General features: G+C 42.0%; 2 protein-coding genes and 1 long non-coding RNA gene across 3 annotated transcripts; 2 read left to right on the forward strand and 1 right to left on the reverse strand.

The window, feature by feature from the left end:
* The first annotated feature begins 1,812 nt into the window (after window positions 1-1,812).
* LOC111256966 lies at window positions 1,813-2,708 on the forward strand. Its single transcript, XR_002677282.1, has 2 exons — window positions 1,813-2,299; window positions 2,674-2,708. It is a non-coding gene; the product is annotated as an uncharacterized LOC111256966 (long non-coding RNA).
* A 2,403-nt stretch (window positions 2,709-5,111) lies between these two features.
* LOC101785417 (outer envelope pore protein 16-3, chloroplastic/mitochondrial) lies at window positions 5,112-7,774 on the forward strand. Its single transcript, XM_004953637.4, has 3 exons — window positions 5,112-5,271; window positions 5,460-5,782; window positions 7,345-7,774. Exons 2-3 carry the CDS (start codon window positions 5,479-5,481, stop codon window positions 7,485-7,487), a joined length of 447 nt encoding a protein of 148 aa, XP_004953694.1. The 5' UTR covers window positions 5,112-5,271; window positions 5,460-5,478; the 3' UTR covers window positions 7,488-7,774.
* A 427-nt stretch (window positions 7,775-8,201) lies between these two features.
* LOC101785827 (clustered mitochondria protein) lies at window positions 8,202-20,417 on the reverse strand. Its single transcript, XM_004953638.2, has 29 exons — window positions 20,260-20,417; window positions 19,729-19,958; window positions 19,168-19,229; window positions 18,900-19,089; window positions 18,690-18,821; window positions 18,375-18,531; window positions 17,463-17,656; window positions 17,271-17,372; window positions 16,680-16,815; window positions 16,467-16,595; window positions 15,749-16,109; window positions 15,487-15,591; window positions 14,784-14,902; window positions 14,360-14,468; window positions 14,173-14,262; window positions 13,696-13,830; window positions 13,450-13,620; window positions 13,286-13,372; window positions 12,822-12,947; window positions 12,535-12,684; window positions 12,388-12,456; window positions 12,010-12,168; window positions 11,853-11,909; window positions 11,745-11,785; window positions 11,242-11,361; window positions 10,508-10,817; window positions 10,307-10,414; window positions 9,380-9,445; window positions 8,202-8,978 (listed from the first exon to the last, which is right to left on the reverse strand). Exons 2-29 carry the CDS (start codon window positions 19,952-19,954, stop codon window positions 8,508-8,510), a joined length of 4,182 nt encoding a protein of 1,393 aa, XP_004953695.1. The 5' UTR covers window positions 19,955-19,958; window positions 20,260-20,417; the 3' UTR covers window positions 8,202-8,507.
* Window positions 20,418-20,934: the final 517 nt, after the last annotated feature.

Below are 20,934 nucleotides of genomic sequence, written 5' to 3' on the forward strand. Positions count from 1 at the left end.
CTTGCATTGCCATCCTTGCATCACAAGTACATGATCAAATTCTAGAGGGTAACGTCCTGAATGTGAATTAGCATAGGCTGCCCGAGCTGGATCTGGTTTGCTTAATCCTTCTGTCGGCAGATGCCATGCTGGTGAAAAAAAATGCAGTGCCTTCAAGGCTGTGGTCCAAATCTGTCTCGCTTTCTTTAGCAAAATCTTCTGCTCAGGCTCAGCGTAATCTGCATCCAGCTGATGCCACGCTGATGAAACGCACATGCAGACACAGAGAAAGTGATGAGACATGCAGGCCTTTCCCTTGTTCATCCCATGTATCCTGATTCCTGAATTTTTGATGCAGCACAGTTGTCAAACTACAGAGGCCTTTTCTTTGGCATATAACTGGAAATGAATTTCTCTTGGAGGGAAAAAAAAACGGGGCGTGCCGAAAGCACTGTTGAATTTCGTGTAAGTTACTTCATCTTTCAGCTGCAGTACTGAGGATGCACAAATGTCCATTAATTTTGTTGGGTCAACCAACAGCTGTCCAATCAAGCATGAGCAGAACATCAGATTCAGATCACAAGCAAGGGTTAGGAGAGAAACGGACATGGCCCAGTAAAGGAGGAAGGACCTGACATCAAAGGGCAGCAAGTACATTTTCTGCAACGATTTAAACAGCGTATCGATATACTCAGTATACAGTATGCCATACAGTATATTCATTCAGAAATACGGCAGTGCCATATTGCAGCTGCCAGTGGTACAGGGCTACAGGCACAGACAAGAGCTCGTCCTGGTTGGGGTGGGGCATTTGGTCTGGATAAAATAACCCTTCATGTTTGTAAGTAAATTCGTGTACCAGGGCCAGCACACAGCAGTTGTGAAAGGGAGAAGATGAATTCAGATTCAGAGTAAAGGGCAGGAAAAACAATCATAGTGTCAGGATTCAGTACAGTTTAATACGGCCACTTGCCGAAATAGCTGAAGTGGGCTTTGCTTTGTCTAATCGCTGTAACTTACTAAGGGGGTGTTTGGATACGAGGTGTTAAACTTTAACAGTGTCACATCGGATGTTCGGATGATAATTAGGAGAACTAAACATGAGCTAATTATAAAACTAATTGCAGAACCCTGTGTTAATTCGCGAGACGAATCTATTAAGCCTAATTAATCCATCATTAGCAAATGGTTACTGTAGCACCACATTGTCAAAATCATGGACTAATTAGGCTTAATAGATTCGTCTCGTGAATTATACTCCATCTGTGCAATTAGTTTTGTAATTAGCCTATATTTAATACTCCTAATTAGCATCCAAACATCCGATGTGACGGGTGTTAAAGTTTAACAGCTGGTTGCCAAACAGGCCCTACTGTTGAATCAGTTACAATAGAGTCTAAACACTAAACACTAGTAGCATGGTAAATTGAACAGGACTAGCATTGGGTTACACTAGGGGTAGAGTTTTTCTAAAAATATAAACGCTGAATAAATAACCTCCGACAGTTTTCGAAATTAAGAGGCTAGCCTTTGTTGAGCTATAGAAATGGGTGATGTCTAATATAAATTTACTTGGTTTGATGATGAGCATTTTTTTTAAAAAAAGAAAGCTGTTCTTTTTAAACAGGAGAATGGTTCACCTGGACCTGGAGGTTGGTTCATCAGATAGAGCTGTGGCTGCCATCTTCTCTCGGAACGAAGCAATGGCCTAGGATGTCAGGTTGTCAGGTATCGAGGCAAGTAGCCCTATTGGTGAAAAAGAACTTCCACCATGGAACAAAAATCCCATCACGGTAAAAGCTAACCGCGTCCCTAGGGATCCTTCTTCGGTTCTTCCCATCTCTTTGAATGAGCAATAGGCCAAGCACTCTCTTCTCTCCCCCTCTCTCTTATTTTTCAACGGTTGGTAGACTGTAAATAAAAGCATAAACAAACAGCAAATGACCCCTCAACAAGCTATATATTTTAAAAAGTCCTGAAGCAGGAACCAAATCTCTCTCTCCTCCCTAACCCCAAGCCGGTGTGCAGCTGCGGCTGCCCCAGCTGCTATTGGAGCTCAACCATCCAGAACTCTAGAGCGCTAGCTGTTCGTTGATAGAAACCTTCCCGCTTCCCATCCCGAAAGCCACATCTCAATCTTTTGCTGCGACCTCCCGATCCGCGGTACTTCCGGCATCGCGAGCCGAAGATTGCCGCCGATCCATTGGGTGCTAGGCATTTCTTTTCCTCCAGCAACAGCAAAGCATCCATCTTTTCGCCAACGGACTTGGAGAAATGGGGTGCATGATGCTGCTTGGAGTCGACGCAAGCTTTATGGAAGGTCAGATTCTTGTTCGTCATCAATCCATTAATCTATGGAACGGTCGGCTGTTGAATCGGCCCCTGTTTCTGTTTCTTGTTTTCGTCCAGATATTGATAAAGGTTCTCTCTTTTTTTTTGCTTAAGTTTATCTGATTAGATGCGTATTGCTTGCTGTTTTGTATAGCCTTCGTTTGGATATATGTTTGCTGCTTGATTTGAATTTATCGATTCTTGATTGATATGGATCTCATCTGACCTCGTGGTCTATTCTCACTGCCACTTTTTCCTTTCTTGCAAAGGATAAATAAGTTCATTGTTGCATCAACGCTCCAATGATACTTTTAGTCCTGAACTAATTAGATTCACAGCATGCTCTTGCTGCGATTTATGCAGATTTCTAGCATATGTTTTTGGCTGGACTATTCAATCACAAGTCATCTCTTTGAAAATACTCATCTTCCAAGTTCCAACAAAAAAGCAATAAGATAAACAGAAGCAGCAGCATCGACAGAGCCAGCTCCAGTGATTGGCACTGCTGATATCGAATCGATGGGTAGAGGAAGAGGCAGAGGGAAGAAGCTAACCATTGTCAGGAGCCATGAGGACAAAGGAAGCAGTGGCGAAGAAGTTGTGCCTGCAAGGAAGAGAAGAGGAAGGCCCCAAAAGCGCTTCACCGATAAGATCGATCAAACAGATGTCGAAAATTTAGTTGAAAAGGTTGATGGAGATGGGGAAGAAGTTGATGACGTGAAGCTGAAGAACAGCACTTCATCTGTTGGTAACAAGAGGGGCAGGCCGCTGAAAGAAGGCTCTAACCTTGTCCTAGAAGAGAATAACTCTAGTGTTCGATCAAGCAGCGATGAATCAACGAGGACTAATGGGTTCAGGCAGATTGGAAGCCGGAGGAAAAACAAGCCCCGGCGAGCTGCAGAGGCAGGGCTAGAATGCAAGTGAAACATCCCTGCGATCTTCTGATCTTCAGTACCAGGTAGCCTACAAAATTTTGCTATATCCTCATGTCTAGTAGCTCCCCAGTGCTGAAAAAAATGTGTAAACTAGCATGTTCTGATTGCATGCCTCAATTTTTTCGTTTGATGCAAAGTGTATGAACTAATGGTACAGCTACTTGTTCAGCTGCTCTAGCCTTGATTCTACTTTGAGCTGCTTGTAGCAGAGATTTACCTTTCTGTTACAACAGCTGGTGATACTAGGTGTTCCTGCAATTTTGATACGTCTGGTGCATCTTCTTCTTTGCTTTGCTGTACTTATTAGTAGCTTATTAAGTTCTGGAAATGAAATTGGAACACAGGAGCTGTCTACTCTTGACGAGGGTCATGCATAGTGAATGTGAAAAGGGAGATAGTTTGTTATATTAATCTAGAAATTTCTTGTTTGCATAAGCATTTGTGTATTTGGGCACTCTTAGCTCAACTTGGACTATGCTCGGATTTGATCATTCGTATCCATATGAGTACGAGACAAGCAACACATCTAAAAACTAAAATGGCAGTTTAATTTGATGACTTGTTTCAAGGCTTCAAGCTCTATAATAAGACTGAAAGGCATCCATATTTGGTGGAATTTTACCATCGTGAAGTCAAATAGCTTCTGTTTGCTTGCACTGCAATCTGGGCATTATATTTCCTTACGAAATTCCTTTTTTTATTAGCCAATACCTATAATTCTATGGACGAGTATAAAACACAAGAACATATCGTGATCCCGAGTCCCTGACATGCGGAATGGAGTGGCAAGGCACTACCACAGGACTCCACTCGTTGGCTATGGATTTCTTGTCTTGGATCACCTTATCAACAAGCTCGCAGCAATCCATCCACCCCTCCTCTCCCCTGTTCAAACCCGACACGGGACGAGGTCGGCAGAGGGCTCTTTCGGCAAAAAGCTGCGCCACTTTTGCCACCCGCCCCAGGTGGTGGCCTGCCGCTGCCCGCTGCCGCCGCGCGGCTGCCGCATGCGGTCTCGCGCTCGCCTCGCCCGACGGCGCCTCGCGCGACATCGTCGGTCGGCCGATGGCGCCGCGTCGGCCTGTCTGCCCGCGGCGGGGCCGGCCCCGCCCGCCCGCTCGTTCCAGCGCTGAATCATTAGGCACTCGCCGTGAGCGTGACGGGTGACCGTCGGTCCGTCGCATCCGCCGCGCGGAGGGCGGGCGCCTGGGCGCTGCGCGTCCCCGCGCGGTTCGTGGCCGCTGCCCGGGCGTTGTGCGGTCGAGCGGGACCTTGCTCTTGTGGAGCAGAGTGGAGTGGACGCGTCGTCCAGGGCGGCGCCTGCACATGTCCGCGGGCCCCGGCCCCTGGGTCACACTCGAACGCAACGGCCGGCCAGCGAGCAAAGCCCGGGAGTCCACACGACCTGGATCAGTCTCTTTTCTTTTGTGAAAATGTAGAGAACTTTATTGATTACTCAGAAGTTCATCTGTGATTGAGATTGACATTGTGACCTCGCGTATCGCTGCGCAGCTACTGCGCTATACAGGACGATACTCCGATAATGTATGGAACTGCACACCCGAGACAGATCGATGGTAAAATCTCCTTCTTTTTTGGTCGGAATGGTGAAATACTTGACACTACGTGTACTGTGTGGTGAAAACTGAACCTACTTTTTAGAAACAGTGTAGTGAGCAATTGTTTTTATTATTTTTAGAGTGTTTTTGAAAGTGTGTTGTGAACAATTTTCCGGAGACTCGACCAGCACGGACGGACTCGTAACTTGTGTTGGGCTAACAAGATCACTCGTGTCATTTGTTGTTGTGAAAGGCCCACGTAACAACAACGCCGAATCAGCCCACGCGCGAGACCAGGCCCATAGCCCACACCAACGCCGCGGCCGGGCACCACCCACCTCTCCCGGCTCACTCCTACCAGTCTCCCACGCCGCGATTCCCCCATTTCCACCCCGAAACCTCCGGCCGTCCTCCCCTGAATCCAACCTTCTCCGCCGCCGCCGGCACACACCGCGCCGTCTCCAGAGGTAAGCCACTCTCTTTCCCACTCGGCTCCCCTCCCAACCACGGGGGACACCCCCACCCCGACCTCAACCGAACGCACGCCGTCACTAGATCCCTGGAATTCCCGATCCCGTCCTGCCCAGCCTTGGGCTCGCCGGATCGAGCGTCGCGCGCGCGGCCGCGGCTCTGATTCGCTGAGCCTGTCCCGCAGGAACAGGAGGGATCGAGCCATGGAGGACGACTCGCCAGTGACGAAGACGGTGAAGGGCGCCGTGACGGGGCTCGCCGCGGGGACCATCTGGGGCACCGTCGTCGCCACCTGGTACGACGTGCCGCGGGTGGAGCGCCATGTCGCGCTGCCGGGACTCATCCGGACGCTCAAGATGTGCGGGACCTACGGGGCCACCTTCGCCACCATCGGCGGGCTCTACATCGGCGTCGAGCAGCTCGTGCAGGCCCAGCGCAAGAAGCACGACTTCGTCAACGGAGCCGTCGGCGCGTTCGTCGCCGGGGCCTCCGTCTGCGGCTACAGAGGTTAGAAACTCCAACCGTTTGCAACAAATGCACCTCGGAGACCCTTGGTTTTAAGTTTCTGTTCAATCTAATGCGTTACCCTTCTTCCTTATGGTCGATAGTACTGGTGTGCGGACAAGTAGGGATTAACTGGGAATTTGGATCGCCGTCTTTTCATTGCGCTATGTTTGACATAATGTAGTGATATACATAAGCTAGGTTCTGGCTGCTTGTCAGGTTTAACTAGTGAGTCTTAAGCTCAAATCAGAAGGAATGGGATTTTGGGATTAATTGTTTCATTGTTAAGTATACCCTCTTTTTTTTCTGAGTGACTCGAAAAGATGCCATATTCATGTCACTGAATAGGCACACCTCTTGTAGCAATTTCACACAAAAGAAAACATGTTCTTGTAGTGATATACTTTGGGAATAGTTCCATGAGCATTGTATTTATAGATAACAATGGAAATCGAAGTTACCCAGTAAATTATGCATTTCTAGCCCAGTGGCTCAATCATATGCACTTCCAGAGCATCTGATTTTCTTTTGTAAATGACAGATACATGATTTGAAAAACGAAAACGATTCTCTTGATTGAATTATATGATTTATATGATGGAGCATTTTGGATTGGTTCATCCTAAATTTGGATGATGGCATAGTTTGTGCTCCTATATCCAGTGACTTCTGGTGACTATGCAATAAGAGTTATTGTGTGGACAGATACGGGTCAAACATTTCTTTCACATGATAATTGCTCTATTCTTCACAAAATGGGTTCCTTGGTTAAACAGCGATCTCACTGAACAACATGCCATAAGTATTTAAGCTAGGATAAACATTTTTTCTTGGAAGAGAAATGACTATTAATATAGCTTTTGTGATTGCTACAAGCTAGGCTAAAGTATGCAGTGCTTGGAACCTACATATTAATATATCATACAATAAAACGGTAGCATGTATATTTACCTAGGAGCTGGTTTTGTATGATATTTATTCATTCTGAATTGCTTCACGACGGAAAATCTAGTCATGAGCTACACTTTCTTTAAATGCCTGTATTCGTAAAGGAATTGTGACCTAGGTGTATGAATCATTGTGTGCGGTGATAAATTGGCATAATGCCATAGCTTTTGCTTGTAGCATCAGTTAGGTTTAATTAGACAATAAGGGTTAACACAGCGATAGGTGTGATCTGACCATCTGCTGCAAAGCACTTAATCTATCTTATGAGGGATATAGCTTATAACTGAACATCATGTGTTTCATAGTAGCAGTATTGTCATGCTTATGCTTGGATTAACTCCCTGTTTGGATAAACATAATTCTAACCAACTTCCTTGATGGAAGCTTGACATTTCAACAGTTGATGAATAGTTTATACAAATTCTGGTGCCCACGGTATGCTACAAATTTGTAACTGGTTATAATTCTATGATATTACTTAGTTATTGGTCAAGATGGAATGCAAAAAACTGTCAGTTGTCAACAGAACTTAGTCCAGACTGAAGCATGTGCTTGTATCTATTATGTTGGCTATCAAGTCTGATGTCCACCTTAATCTGTAAATGCCTCTTTGGCAGGAAAGAGCATTCAGTCTGCCCTAATTGGAGGCTCCTGCCTGGCTTTCACATCTGCTATACTGGACATTGGCGGCAATACTACGAGAGTGGACAACGGCAAAGAATACTATGCCTACACAACCGAGAAGAAGCCTGCTCATTGATTTAAGCTCGTGTACTTGTAGCACAAATCATGCAAGCCATCAGCTCGGTGAATTTTGAAGTTGATGCGCACTTTTATGTCTGTTTTGCTGATGCACTTAGTTCCTTTGCAAATCCATGGCAACTTGTTTGCCTCTGATGCTTGAGAGGGACGAACATAACGCTCAGAATAAATCTTTGATTTGCTTTCTTGTGATCATTGATCAGTATAAACGCACGTGGCGCAGTCTGATGTGTAATTCTCTACTTTCCCCCTTGATAGAACATGGAATGCAGCTCCTTTTATTGTGATAATGCCTCAGAACAAGAACGTATGACAATTCATCATCATTAGTTGGTAGGAAAAAAAAGAAACCTCAAACAGTGGGCTATAAATAGTGATATAGACAACAAGAAGCAGTCTCTAGGATAATCATTTTTTAGTAGCTTAGTGTTAATCTTTTATTAGTAGCTCAGTGATGTAGGGTCACGAAGATGGACGATGGCCGGAACTGGATACGCCAGACATCAGTGTAGATAAATAATTACAATTGCAGTAGGGCAAGCTTAAAACCATCAACACAATACAAGCTCCTCAATGTTAACAACACTAAGTTTGTGCATACCAATGCTAAAAAGAAGACTACCAAAATTAACAACCTATAGATGAATGTTATTTCACTATGCACTGGAAAGGCACATGTAATTTAGAGCAGCAGTTACTCACGTACACACGCTAAGTCAATAGAAACCAGAAATTGTAACGCCACTGTTGGTTAACAATTTTGTGTAACAACCTTGGGACAAAATGTGTATCGACTACAAACTTATTAGTTGCATGGATTAGCCATTACATCAGTGGTCTATCAATGACGAAACAATTGTGTTGTTTCTCGTAAAGATTATTGAACCCCTAGGAACCTCGCCAAAAATAAATAAACTCACTCTTTGCCACCATGTGGACGTGACAATCCCTATGGAAGTAAAAACTGAAATCACCCTAGAAGCCCAAAACTGTTACAAAAAAAGAACTTCTCTAGCCCCTATGACTTCTGTTTTGACTTCTGCTTCTTCGACTCCAATGTCGTCCCCAATCCAACCGGCGTGTTGCCAGTTGACTTGACAGATGGCCCGTTGGTATCTGCAGCCTTCACTTCTGAAGCAGTTCCGTTTTGAGCAGGTCCGTTAGATGCCTGACCTTGCGATGCTGATTCTTGAGTGTTTGCAGTGGCAGAGGCGGTAGACGCTGCAGCAGCTGAGTTGATAAGTTTGAGAATCTGAGCAAGTTCATCGGATGCATTGTTTGCAACAGGCCCACTGCGCACATTAAGGCCTCTTGCAACAGCTTTCTTCCGAGCTTCTGCAGTTGCTCGAGCAGCTCGCTCATCAACCCCTCTCAATCGTGGTAGACCTTCTCCCACAACTGCAGCATTAAGTGATCTGTTGACATTTGCTGATCCATCACCTGATTGGATAGCAGCAGCCTTCATTGCTTGTAAAAATGCAGGATTTGCCTGAAGATGCAGCATGGAAAAAATTCAATGCCACCATAAATCAAAATACTGGAATTGATATCCACATCAGGAATACTAAAAAAAGAAATTGTGGAATGAGATGATATATGCAGAGTAGAAGTAGCATACAAGCATAGTAATATAAAATACTCCCTCCGTCCCAAATTACTGTTCATTTTGACTACGTATCTAGACATACCATACATCTAGGTGCATAGCAAAAGGTATGGACCTAGAAAAGCCAAAACGAATAGTAATTGGGACGGAGGGAGTAAAAAAGAACAAGGATTATGATCAAACATTACTACCTAACAGTCCTGGTTTCTTGGAGGCATATGGATAAAGGCAATAAAGCCGGATGAATTTCAGTTAGCGTAGAAGGAATGTTGAAATTTGCTTACCTTCAAGAATTTAATAGCATTATCAGATGCATCAGTTCCCTGGCCCTTTTGCTTCTGGGCGTTAACCTGTGCAAATAGACGATAAAATATTGGTCGTGCAAGCATATAAAAGGTATACAGAGCATCAGACTAAAAACAGTGCATTTTTGGAAAGATTTTGCAGTACCAGTACAATTATAATTGAATATTAGGAAACACTCAGGAATCTTAGGGTCATAAGTTAATCGACCAGTAAAATTTCTCGCTGAGTGCAAAGCTTATATAACTAGGCCTAGACAGTTGGTTTATAAACTGTATCCAGTGTTTGTAAACTTCAGCTTCCAGAAAATGAAAATGGATCGTGCTGGGGGAAAAAATCGCAAAAACCTAGGCTTTTCAGTTTGCACCAAATGCAACAAGGTTCCTAACAGGAAGACCAACAGGCAACAACCTTTCACAACCAGTTCTGTCACAAAACGAGCCAACAGAAAATCCCCAGTAAACAACCCATCAGCAACCAAAATGTACAAGCACTGAAATCAACCAAGATGCACTGAGATCCATGTTGTCAAGTTCTTGTGAAAAGGTTGTCTCGGTGCTTGGGTTTTTTCAAGGGCTGAAAACTGAAGAAAACTAGGTTGTAAAGTTGACTTGTGAAAAGGTTGTCTCGGTGCTTGGGTTTTTTCAAGGGCTGAAAACTGAAGAAAACACTGAACCCCAACGGTAACCAAACCACGAAAAAAACGATAACTTAAATGGTTCAGGTTCGGTTCAGTTCTTCTGTGTCAATGTAAATATGCCCAGCCCTACGCATAACACAAATATACTGAACGATTTAGCCAAAATCACAATCCATCATTCTCCTAAAGATAATTATGCAATATACCCCCCTTTGCAATATTCAGAAAAGTAGAATGCTAGCTAATCAAACAATTCCAGAAATTATACCTGCTCTTCTCGAACCTTAAATGTACCCAACCAATTTTCTGAGTCCTTAGTCCGAGAGTCATTTTCCCCTAATTGTTTTGCCAGTATATCATAAGTCTTCTTTTCATGCTGTCATGAAAAGCCAACACGTCAGGTCAACAGTTTCTAATAATTAATGCTTGTATAAATTTGTATAAACCAATATTTTCTGTCAGAACTAACCTGAATTGAAAGCTTGTATAACTGCATACAACTGAATGCAATTGCAAGGGCATGATAGCAAACGGCTGTTTGAACATGATCAGGGCCAAGAAGCCGCTCATTCTTCATAAGTGCTTCTTGGAGATACCTAAGAGCAGTATTCATATTACTGGCATCCTGGTACATCATTGCAACATTTATGAGTGTTGCTGCAACATCCGGGTGATCAGGACCTGACGCCAAACTTAGAAGAAGCAGTGTGCGGGACATGTGTCGCAGTGCGAGTTCAGTTTGATTGAGCCCATGATAGAATAAAGCCATGTTACCATAACTGCAAAAGATATGGATTCCAAAGAAAGTAAGACTTCCGCGATAAAAGATAGTAAAATGCATGTGCCAAAGCAAAGAATAAAGAATAGTATGCTCTTTGTTTAATGAACATTAAAAATATAACATGGAAGTTATGCACAAACACTAAGAAGAAGCTGAAAAAATTCTGACAACTTAATTTCTTGCATGACCTACTCGCCCAGCAACTAACCTAATGATTCAAATTTTCTAGCAGATGTTCATTTTCCAGAACAAACTTAATGGAAACTTTTCAGAGAAATTCCATTTGTTCCTTCACAATTTAGTACGAATGATGGGATTTAGCGTTGGCTGCAAGTTCTCCAACGGAAACATCAAATTAATGTGAGATTTAAAGACAGCATCAAAATTCTAGAAGTACGTTCAAATTAAAAAGCAGCACATACCTGTGGGCTGTGTCCGGATGATCAAGACCAAGACATCGCTCGTTTATAATGAGTTCTCTATGCTGCTGCACAATTGCTCCAGCTGTATCACCAGCATGGTACAAAACCATAGCAAGGTACCTATAACGAAACGAGAACAAAGATTTCTTTTAAGGATTTGAATCTTATTGTGCAGAGCAATAAAAGCAAATAGTGAGTCGGAAAAAAAGAAAAGAAAAGTGGTAACTGCTTGACTTCTAAACATATTCTACATGTGACTGGACATCATATCCCTCATGTAATGGTCCTCTGACATACATGCACAGCAGCACAAGGCACTTCATATGGGTGAAAACAGTAGACATGTACACAACTACACACTAAAGAGCGGCATATAGCACGATCTACAAAATGGAGAATGCAGCGTAAAATATCCATTAGATAGTTGAAGTTCTCATAATGTGTGCCTTCCTTATGGAACAATACCAATACAATAGCGATGTATTAGGAAGTTAGCATACTACCGGCAACAGTTCGCAGCATCCTTGTGCATGGGACCAGTTATCTGCAATTTCAAAGGTCAAGTAAATACGAGAAGTTCTGCAGATGTCATAAATAGCTTATGTGCATACCTGTTGAAGCAGTGAAAAGGCTTCAGAAAACAATGCATAGGCCTCATTCAGGGTTCCCTGAAATGCTCAAGTGCATTAATAAATTTTCCACAGATGAGAAAAGAATAACAAACAAAGGTAAGTTTTGGCGAAAACCATAAAACCACAAGAGGTATACCTCAGCCATCCTGACTTTCCCTGCTTCCATAAGATTCTTTGCGTCAGTACAGGTAGGAACTGAATGCTTGACAACTGGTTGGAGATTTAATATATCTGAAGCTTCGAATGGAGTTGAAGCATCCAGATTGTATTTGCGGGCTGCAATAGTTATCCCTACCTGTTATGCGTAGAAGAAACAGTGACAGAAATTAGTGGATGTACAAACAGCGACATATGATAATCTTAACATGCCATCTATAAACAGAATAACAATGGTCATTATTTAGTAAAATATGCACACTGGAATTCCTTGAATGCCAAACTACTTCAATTTGTCAGTAAATACAATAACAATGCTATAAACAGAAGTACCATGGCAAGGTAGAATGGTACCAACCTTTTGGCAAAGATTGCGGAGAACAGAAACCCTTTTGGCTGAAAGCCTTGCATCATCAGGCACTTCAAACTAAAAGAAACGAAAACCATTACAATTAGTGTGTTCTTCAAATAGAAAAGTTTTTAAGGCCTGAAATAAATGAATTACCTGATATTTAGATTTTGCGAATTCCTTAATACTAGACCAAATTCCATCAGATGTTAGATGGGAATATGTTGATAAGCCCTTTCTTGAAGCAGCAGAATTGTTTAGTTTCGGGCCCTTCGTAGACTTTTGAGTTTGGCTATTTTCATGACCCTGAAAATACCAAAAGGTTTTACAGTTACAATATGAGCTAAAACACCAAACATATCTGCTAAGATATATCAAGACTCGAGAGTAGAGTTTGTTGCAGATATAAGTGTCACAAGATTGCCACGCTTGGGATCACATACCTTCTTTGACTGGGCATTGCCAAGGCTACCCTTTGTAGATGCACCCAAAACTTTCCCAACAAAACAGTTCAAGAAATGAGCAATAGCTGGTCCAATATCATGATCCGGGCTTTGCCTCAATATTTCCTTGAGTGATAAAAAACAATTGGGTAAGCATACAAGTAGATGTCGACCACGATAGAAGGAAGTAGACATGAATAACTATAACAAGATGATGTGAACTGAATGGATTGGTACAACAAATTGAATATATCTTGCAACCTGCACTAAACTATGCAGAAAAATAAATCATTCACGTTACAGGAGTAGGACAGCATTAATTGGATGTATGCCAGTCAGAAAACCAAACATTTATTATAATTTTACACATTCCTATGTTTATAAAAATTTGCAGCAAATCCTTTCATATAACACCCCGAAAGAAACAAACTCAGGAGCTAGCATAATAAGAAAAGATATACTACCTTGATCACATGCTTTGCAGACCTAACTATTATCTCAGCAGAAAACAAATCCCACAGATGTGGTAAATGTTTGATCATGCCTGCAATCTGAGAGAAGAATTATACTATGAGCAGGATAGATGAAATGTAATGTCAATGTCAGCTGGATCAGCATGGAGACTCACTTTGCCCAGGTACCTAACATTTATCCCATGGAGATGCAGTGCATCGGTTAAAGTTTGTCCATCCATAGGAGAGATATCAAGGGAGCAAAGGTCCTGAACAAACTTCGGGATCACTATTTCTAAAAGATATGTACCAGCCCTTTTTACCAACTCTTCATCTGCAGAAATTTCCTAGTAATAGAAAACAGTAGAAAGTTATCAAATTGGAATATGGTTATTTTACAAAAAGTAGTTTTGAAGACCAACCTCTGGACTGCCAGCAAGCTTGTACTCTGTAAACACATTCGGATTGAAAAAGATCTCGGCACTTGAGTTGTCATTTTCCTCACGTGTAGGAGCAGAACTTTCTTCAGACTTGTCATCATCTTCAACAGAGGAAGCCTGAAATGATGGAAATAAATTTCCAGCTTACAAATGTAATGTGAAACAATACCTTATTTTATTCAATCTTGTCTAGTCCCTTCGACCTATGTGAGCACAAACTAATTCAATAATCATCAAGGGTTAAACTGGCAACAGTGATTTGTTATACACCACTGGATATGTGACCTTTAGATAACCAAATTATGATCATGGATGCAAAACTGAAGGGACATTTGAACAGCACAAAATAAGACAAATTCAACGATCTTGCTTTATTGGAGTTGCGTATGATCAGTAGCTTATTTAAGTACAGCGCTTCTGAGCAAACAGCCAGAACACCTAGATTCTATGAGCGCAAACCTTTGCATCAGAAGTACTCGCAACTTGGTCATTGGATTCTTCCAAAGCATCTGGAACTTTCTGCCTGGTGGATTGCTTGGTCGATTCAGCCTGCTCAAATATAAATAAAATGCAATTAGAAATTTTCACAAATGAAACCATGCAACAGCTTGACAAATAAGGTTAAAAGAATATGTGATGAGCTGACCTCAACAAATGAGGCTACAAGTTCAGGTCTCAACACGCAGAAGCGATGCTCTTGCCCAATGTAGTTAGAATCTCGCGGAGTCACTCTCATCAAATCTAAAATGTAATGCCTACATAAAGGAATAATCCAAACAATTTAAACAAATATATTGATATGACTACAAGGCCTCATGCTATTAGTGTACAAGGAAAAGGAATAGCTCGCAAGAAAAACAAAGTAACAACAAAAATGGAGAGAGAATTTTTTATTGTTTACAGTTCATGTAATGTTAACAGGATTGCCAGAACCCAACCTGCTCCTTGCATTCGTAGAAAAAATGTAAAAGTAATTACCAAGTGCTGAGCCTTTTAAGCATTAAAAATTAAAATGTAACAAGTGTTTTCATGTTTGAACAGAGACCAGTTTTCTTCAAAAATAAAATTACCTGTCGTCACTTCCAACAATGCCCTTACATTCGACTGTAGCAGCTAACTTTACAGGGTTGCCAGAACCATCCAAAACCACATGCTCTTTCAAATGGAGCCGCTTTGCAGCCTCGACTACCTAAAGCAGCAATAGCCAACATAGAATTAACAATAAATACTCGAAGGACAAGGACGACAAAAAAAACTGAAATTATATTAATATAAGCTTGGAGTGTAAACAGGAATGTTGAATTAAAAAACCATTGCCAAAAGCTGGGTAGAAACAGGTACATAAAATAGAATAAATATGTAGCGTATCATGACAGATAACCACCAAAGAACTAAGAATCAAGTGTGATCATTGCAAGTTTCTTATACTCGCTAATGAAATTCTAGTAAAGACCTTCAACAGAAACAAATAAAGATGCCCAACAAAACCCAAGATGCAAGGAACTCAGTCACCAACAATTTTGAAACAGGCAAAATAGTAACTCAGTAAGCAATACTAAGTATAGCATGCAATTTTAGTTGCGGTGCTGGTACTTTAAACCAACTCCTATCAATTAGCATAATACTTCATTGCGGCATCAGTTAACATAAATTTGAACTGGACTAGATGTTGAGGTTCACACGAAACTTTGAGTCCCCTAACAAAGAAACTAAAAATGACTTTTCAGGTTTCTTTCAACCGAGAAAATTGTCCACTCTTCCATTACAATTTACCTTTGAATGGAAAGATTCATTCCAAGATATCTTCTTGCCATTATCAACAGAACCATACAGAAGGGAATCAGACTTGTCTCCTTGGAGAATACCAGGAATGATACTCTACAAGTCCAGAATAATTGGAAAAGGCACATCAGTAGCAGCTTAGCTTGTCGTTTATGACATCTTAAAATAATATATTAAAATTACAGAAATGCATGGTTCAAACAGCAAAAGATTCTAAAAGCGTTATATACCAGAAAATGTTAACTATACAGACCTGAGCTACAACCCTGTGACCTCTGTAATCAATTATTGCCATGGCAAGATTGTAAAGGCCAGAAATATCAGCTTCTTGATAAGCCTTAGTTCCTTTTAAATCATTGTTTGCAGAAGCATAGGTCGCCTGCTCACTATCTGCAATTTGTGCCTCTGCAGATGCATCCGAACTAATGTCTGAAACACTGTTGGATACCTCCATGGATCCACCATGGTTCATACCAGGCTTAGCCCCCACATCCGGTGAAGAAACTTTAGTGCTTTTGCTGGGCCCATTTTGGCAGTCTGGCTTTTGATCCTTTGAAATGTGTTCATAGTCAGAATCGACAGCAAAACTAAAGAAAATGTTGTTGTGAACATACCTGGAACATAAAAATAAAACAGGTAAGAAGAAAGTAAAACAATATTATCAAGTTACTCAAATAAGAGTTGATCAGGCATATATACATCGGAACAAGGTGGCTTCGTGCCCACTACGCGCTATCATCATCATCATATATAAACTCAACATTGCACCGGTACCCAAATCCCATAGCAAAACATAAGCAAATCCAGACATCATATATAAAAGTATATTGCCAGCAACTGATTATAAACTTACTAATCCAGTACAGCAAATAATCTTTTGAGGTCAAGCAGTCTGATCTTAAGGCAGAAGCAGGTACAAAGGTGGTATGAGAAACATTATTCTACTCTCGAAGGCTATTGTATTTACTCACATATGAAAACATTCTGGATCAGTTGGATTAATTGGGGGTATGCATCTATTAATGACACCAACTGCCCCTTTCACAGCAGCATCAACAAAATCGCATGTTACTTTGTAGAGAGCTCTGCCACGCAATATCCTGAAATGGGCAATAAATAATGAGTTCCTACATGTATAAAGCAGGCAATCCATAAAGTGCAATAGTAACTATTAACTAAAGAACCTTTCTTGAGGATTCCCGTGCGGAAACTCCCGACAGGACTGCAATTCTTCATTCCAGTCTCTCTGCATGCCAATCAGCTCAGTGCCATATGATAACACCACAGACTCCTCAGCCCTGGCGGCATCCCTTCTATGCTCTGTTACACATACGAATGTGGAGTGCCTTCAGATCTCATAAGACATGAGTGCATACCAGATTAATATTAGTAAGGTCATATCAAGATATTTATATCAATATCAAATATCATTAAGAAAGAAAATTAGAAGGGTAAGAGGCTCCAAGACATGGCAGGCACTGGCTGAAAAGGAATCAGTATGGCGGCAATGCCTATGTAGTTTATAAAGCCAAAAGTACAAGTTGAAACAAGATATAGATAGTGCTTGGTATACTAGAGTTATAGCTGAAGCATGCCTAAGGCTGGCTATCTGGCCAATTTCTTGCCACAGAAATGTAGGGGGAAAGTAACATTAGGCAAGGATATATAACAGTTTAAGCCATGCCAGCACCAAAGCATCCAAAAATACAGTATTGGATAGCTGTTTTAGAGTTGTGATCAATAACATGGTCAAGGAAATCTGCTGGCAAAATTACCTGGAACAGGATGAGCACCTAACCAAGAAGTCACTGGAAGCAAAGACTGAACATTCTCAAATGGATGAGCCGATGCCCTACGATCCAAGATTTCACGAAAACCTTCAAAAGTTGTGTCCAATTGTCAGCATAGATTAAACATAGTGTGGTGAGACCAACACCTTACAGATAAAGCCTAGATTAATAGCAAACCTTTCTTAAACTTGGCACTGATTTTCTGTAGTAAACCTACAAGAGTGCTGGCCTCCAGACCTTGTTTTGTAGGTTTTGGGTCCAATATACTTCCATTGCTACAGTTCACGTAAAAAGATTTGGAGTTTCCTGTAATGCAGTACTTGTTTCCTTCTAATGTGACAACATCAATATAAATGAGATCTCCATGCAACCTGAGGAAAATCATCAGCAGGAGTTAATTCAAAAAAATCCCTACTCAAGGGTGACAAGCTTATGACAATGTAACAGGCGTTCAGGGTCTTAAGCCCATTAGGCATACATGCATCTATTAACAAGAAACAAATGCATCCTCAGAAAAGGAATACACAGAACAACCAAACACTACATTATCCAGAATTACTGCATAACAAAAAAAAGGAAGGAAGGAAGGTGAAGCATCCTAGCCCAAATAAACCTTTAGCCACATGCCCAGAGTTGGCCAAACTTAAGGAAATATTGAATGATGCTTCTATGCTAGTTTGATTCACCCTTTGGGTTAATAAAATTGTAAAGCACAGGCAGACAAGCTAAAGGCTGACTTAACTTATCAAGCACTCCAATATTTGTGGAAAACAGAAAGTATATAGCACCAAAGTACTAGCTATAATCTTTTCATTGCAATGTAGCATAGATTAAAAAGCTAATTGTACTCTTTCCAGAGTTCTACAAACAGGTCTTACCTTTCAGAACTTATATGGCTTGATAACAGCACAGTTATATTGAAAGTGAGAGGATCAGATCACATTGACTGATTACAACAGAATGAAGTAACCGTTGAATCGGGCCAACTACGAAACCTAGCTGACTTATTTTTATAAATTATAACAATGGGTCTAAAAAGATATTCAAGGATAACATGACAATGATAAAAATGCCAGACATCAGAATTACCTCCGGTAACTTGGTGGAGGATTGAAAGACGAAAAAACTATGCTTTCAACGCATTTTATCTCTGCTTGTGCAGATGCCAATAAATTAGTGAGAGCACCAGCAGTATCCTCCATAAAATTTAAACCATCAAGCTCCTGAATAACGGTTTTCTCAGAATCTGCTCAGCAGGGTTAGAATCAAAGTCAACGTCCACATCAGCTTCATTTAAGATTTGCATGCAAACCACAGTTTCACTAACAAACATTACAGTTGTGAAACACCAAATATGGAAAATATGAGTAAACCTGCAGACCAAAAAAGTGGGAGCTGATGCACCTGCAGATTTTCCCTGAGCAGACTCCTGCTGCAGAGCTAAGGATGTGGACAGAGAAACATGAAGACTTGAGAGTGATAGTAGCTCCCTCACACGTCGGAGATGCGACCTAATAGACCTCTCATCATATATTGCTGAAAGAAGATTTGCGTCAGCTCCATGAAATAAATGTTGATGGAAAAATAGAGAAGAAACTGAAACATGTTACATACCCGCAACCATCTCTAATGAACAGCCACCGGAAGTTATATCTGCAATTTCAGATATTTCATTGTAGTCCTCTAACTGATGAGTTGAACCATCTTTAGTATGCAAGATCAAATCGTAGCATGTATAGAAGCAAGTTTCAGGAGCATCCAAGAGGAATTGTTTGACATCAATGACAGAATCTCCTGGGCTTAGCTGTAAATAATAGCATAGAATAAAATACATTGAACTAGTAAAGAAAAATAGAGAAACAAAGAAAGCTTTTCACAGTACCTGCAACTCAAGCTTTTCACCGGATTGTGTCCTGACAGGAACAGAGTATAGATAAAGCTCTCCTGCTCCAGACAACATGTTTCCTTGTTAAAGAAGCAGCATATTTGCAGGAATTTTCCATTAAAAAGCATGCAAGAAAGGAATTTAAAGCAAAAAACAACACATAAAAAATGCTAAAATTCCATAGATAGAAGCTCACATAGTCCAACTGGAATGTGTAATCTAATTAAAATGACGACTCTAACAGAGCTAGGCCAGAAAATTTTTAGACCATTATATTAGTACAAGGGACTTCTTACTATTTTCAATATATTTATATCCAGAATTGTTAGTTTTGGCACAGCCACATAAAGCATCGCAGCAGCATACAACATGCCACTCATTTAGCATAGGTTCAGTCCAAATCACATAATCATTAAATGAAAAGTATTTGGGCCACTTGTAAAGCTGCATCCATGTAGAACACCAAGGTGTTCACTGTATCGCTATTCATTATTGAGTGTTACAATACAACTACAGTATGACAGTATCATCAGTGAAGCAAACAAGCCGTGGTCTCACCTTCAGCTTGCTTTTTTGCAGGCTGTGCAGCCACTGGCGCATCCCCCTCCGTCTTCTCGGCATCTGCAACACCGCCCTCTGCAGCAGGGGATTCAGTTACTTCCCCATTCTCTGGATTGACCACTTCGCCGCCGTCAGTCACCGTCAGCTCTGGCTCGGCCGGAACGGACTGACCCGTGCCCTGTGCCTTCCCCTTGTTCTTCCCACCCTTGGACTTCCCCGCCATATTCCTGCTCAAGCCAGAAACCAGCAATAGCAAATCTAATCAGCCCCCATAAAAATACAATTTTTAGGCGCAACAAACACCGCGGCTCTCTAAAGCGGCCGGGAAACATCGCCAGCTCCACTAAACCCCCAACGGAACCAAGCCCCGGTCGAGCGCACGATCCGCAGCAGGATCAAAACCCTAAACCCCTCCCACCAAATCGAGACCCCTCGAGCCCTCGAGCTCAGCGGAACGCGCGAACCGGACGGATTCGATCGAAGTAGCATGCACGGAGAGGGGATTCGGGTGGGGGGATCGAGGGTGACCTGCCGCTGCCGCCGCCGCCGCCGGCACGGAAGCTTCGGCTCCGCGAGGATGAGAGGCGGCGCGAGGGCGAGGCGCTGAGGGAATGATTGGGCGAGGGGCTGTTTGGGTAAAGCGGGAGGAGGGAGGCTGCAGCCCTCGCCGGCCGCTCCTTTTATACGGGTGGGCGGACCCTCCTAATCCCCCCGTGGGCACCTGGCCTCTTGGCCTCTTGGGGCTCTCGGTGAGGTGCTCCCGTCGCGTCGGGTTGGCTTTCTCTTCTTGTTTTCCCATAGCCGCGCCTGCGCACGCGAGGCGGTGATATTTCTGGCGTCCGGTAGGGGTAATTTTGGTAGTTTCTGTGGGAGCCCACCTCGGCGTGGGATTTAGGAGGGCTGTTAGGGTTTTGCGTGGGGTTTAGGCGGCTCTAAGACTCTGGCGAACGCTGACTAATGAAGATGTCAAGTAACTATTGCCTTCTTCTATGTTAGCGTTTGTAATATCTTGTCACACGTGAGTGTAGTGTTGTTTGTGTTTGTTGACATCTTTGATCATCTTAGACTAACTTTTTATTACTCGTTTTGTTCTAAATTGTAGGTCGTTTATAAATATTTATAAATCTAATAAAGTCAAAACGACCTAAATTTGGAATAGAAAGAGTACATGGCAATATAGGAGCATAGCATTAGAAATTCAGA

This window comes from Setaria italica, chromosome I (genome assembly GCF_000263155.2).
Source record: "Setaria italica strain Yugu1 chromosome I, Setaria_italica_v2.0, whole genome shotgun sequence".
In the NCBI taxonomy this organism is placed as follows: Eukaryota; Viridiplantae; Streptophyta; class Magnoliopsida; order Poales; family Poaceae; genus Setaria; species Setaria italica.

Excerpts from the sequence above, each read along its gene's own strand:
- LOC101785417 (XM_004953637.4), top strand. The coding sequence starts at position 5,479 with ATGGAGGACGACTCGCCAGTGACGAAGACGGTGAAGGGCGCCGTGACG. Across the intron at positions 5,783-7,344 it reads CTCCGTCTGCGGCTACAGAG|GAAAGAGCATTCAGTCTGCC; the intron begins GTTAGAAACTCC and ends CCTCTTTGGCAG.
- LOC101785827 (XM_004953638.2), bottom strand. The coding sequence starts at position 19,954 with ATGGCGGGGAAGTCCAAGGGTGGGAAGAACAAGGGGAAGGCACAGGGC. Across the intron at positions 19,090-19,167 it reads GTGAAAAGCTTGAGTTGCAG|CTAAGCCCAGGAGATTCTGT; the intron begins GTACTGTGAAAA and ends TATTATTTACAG. Across the intron at positions 12,948-13,285 it reads CTGCAAAGCATGTGATCAAG|GAAATATTGAGGCAAAGCCC; the intron begins GTAGTATATCTT and ends TTATCACTCAAG.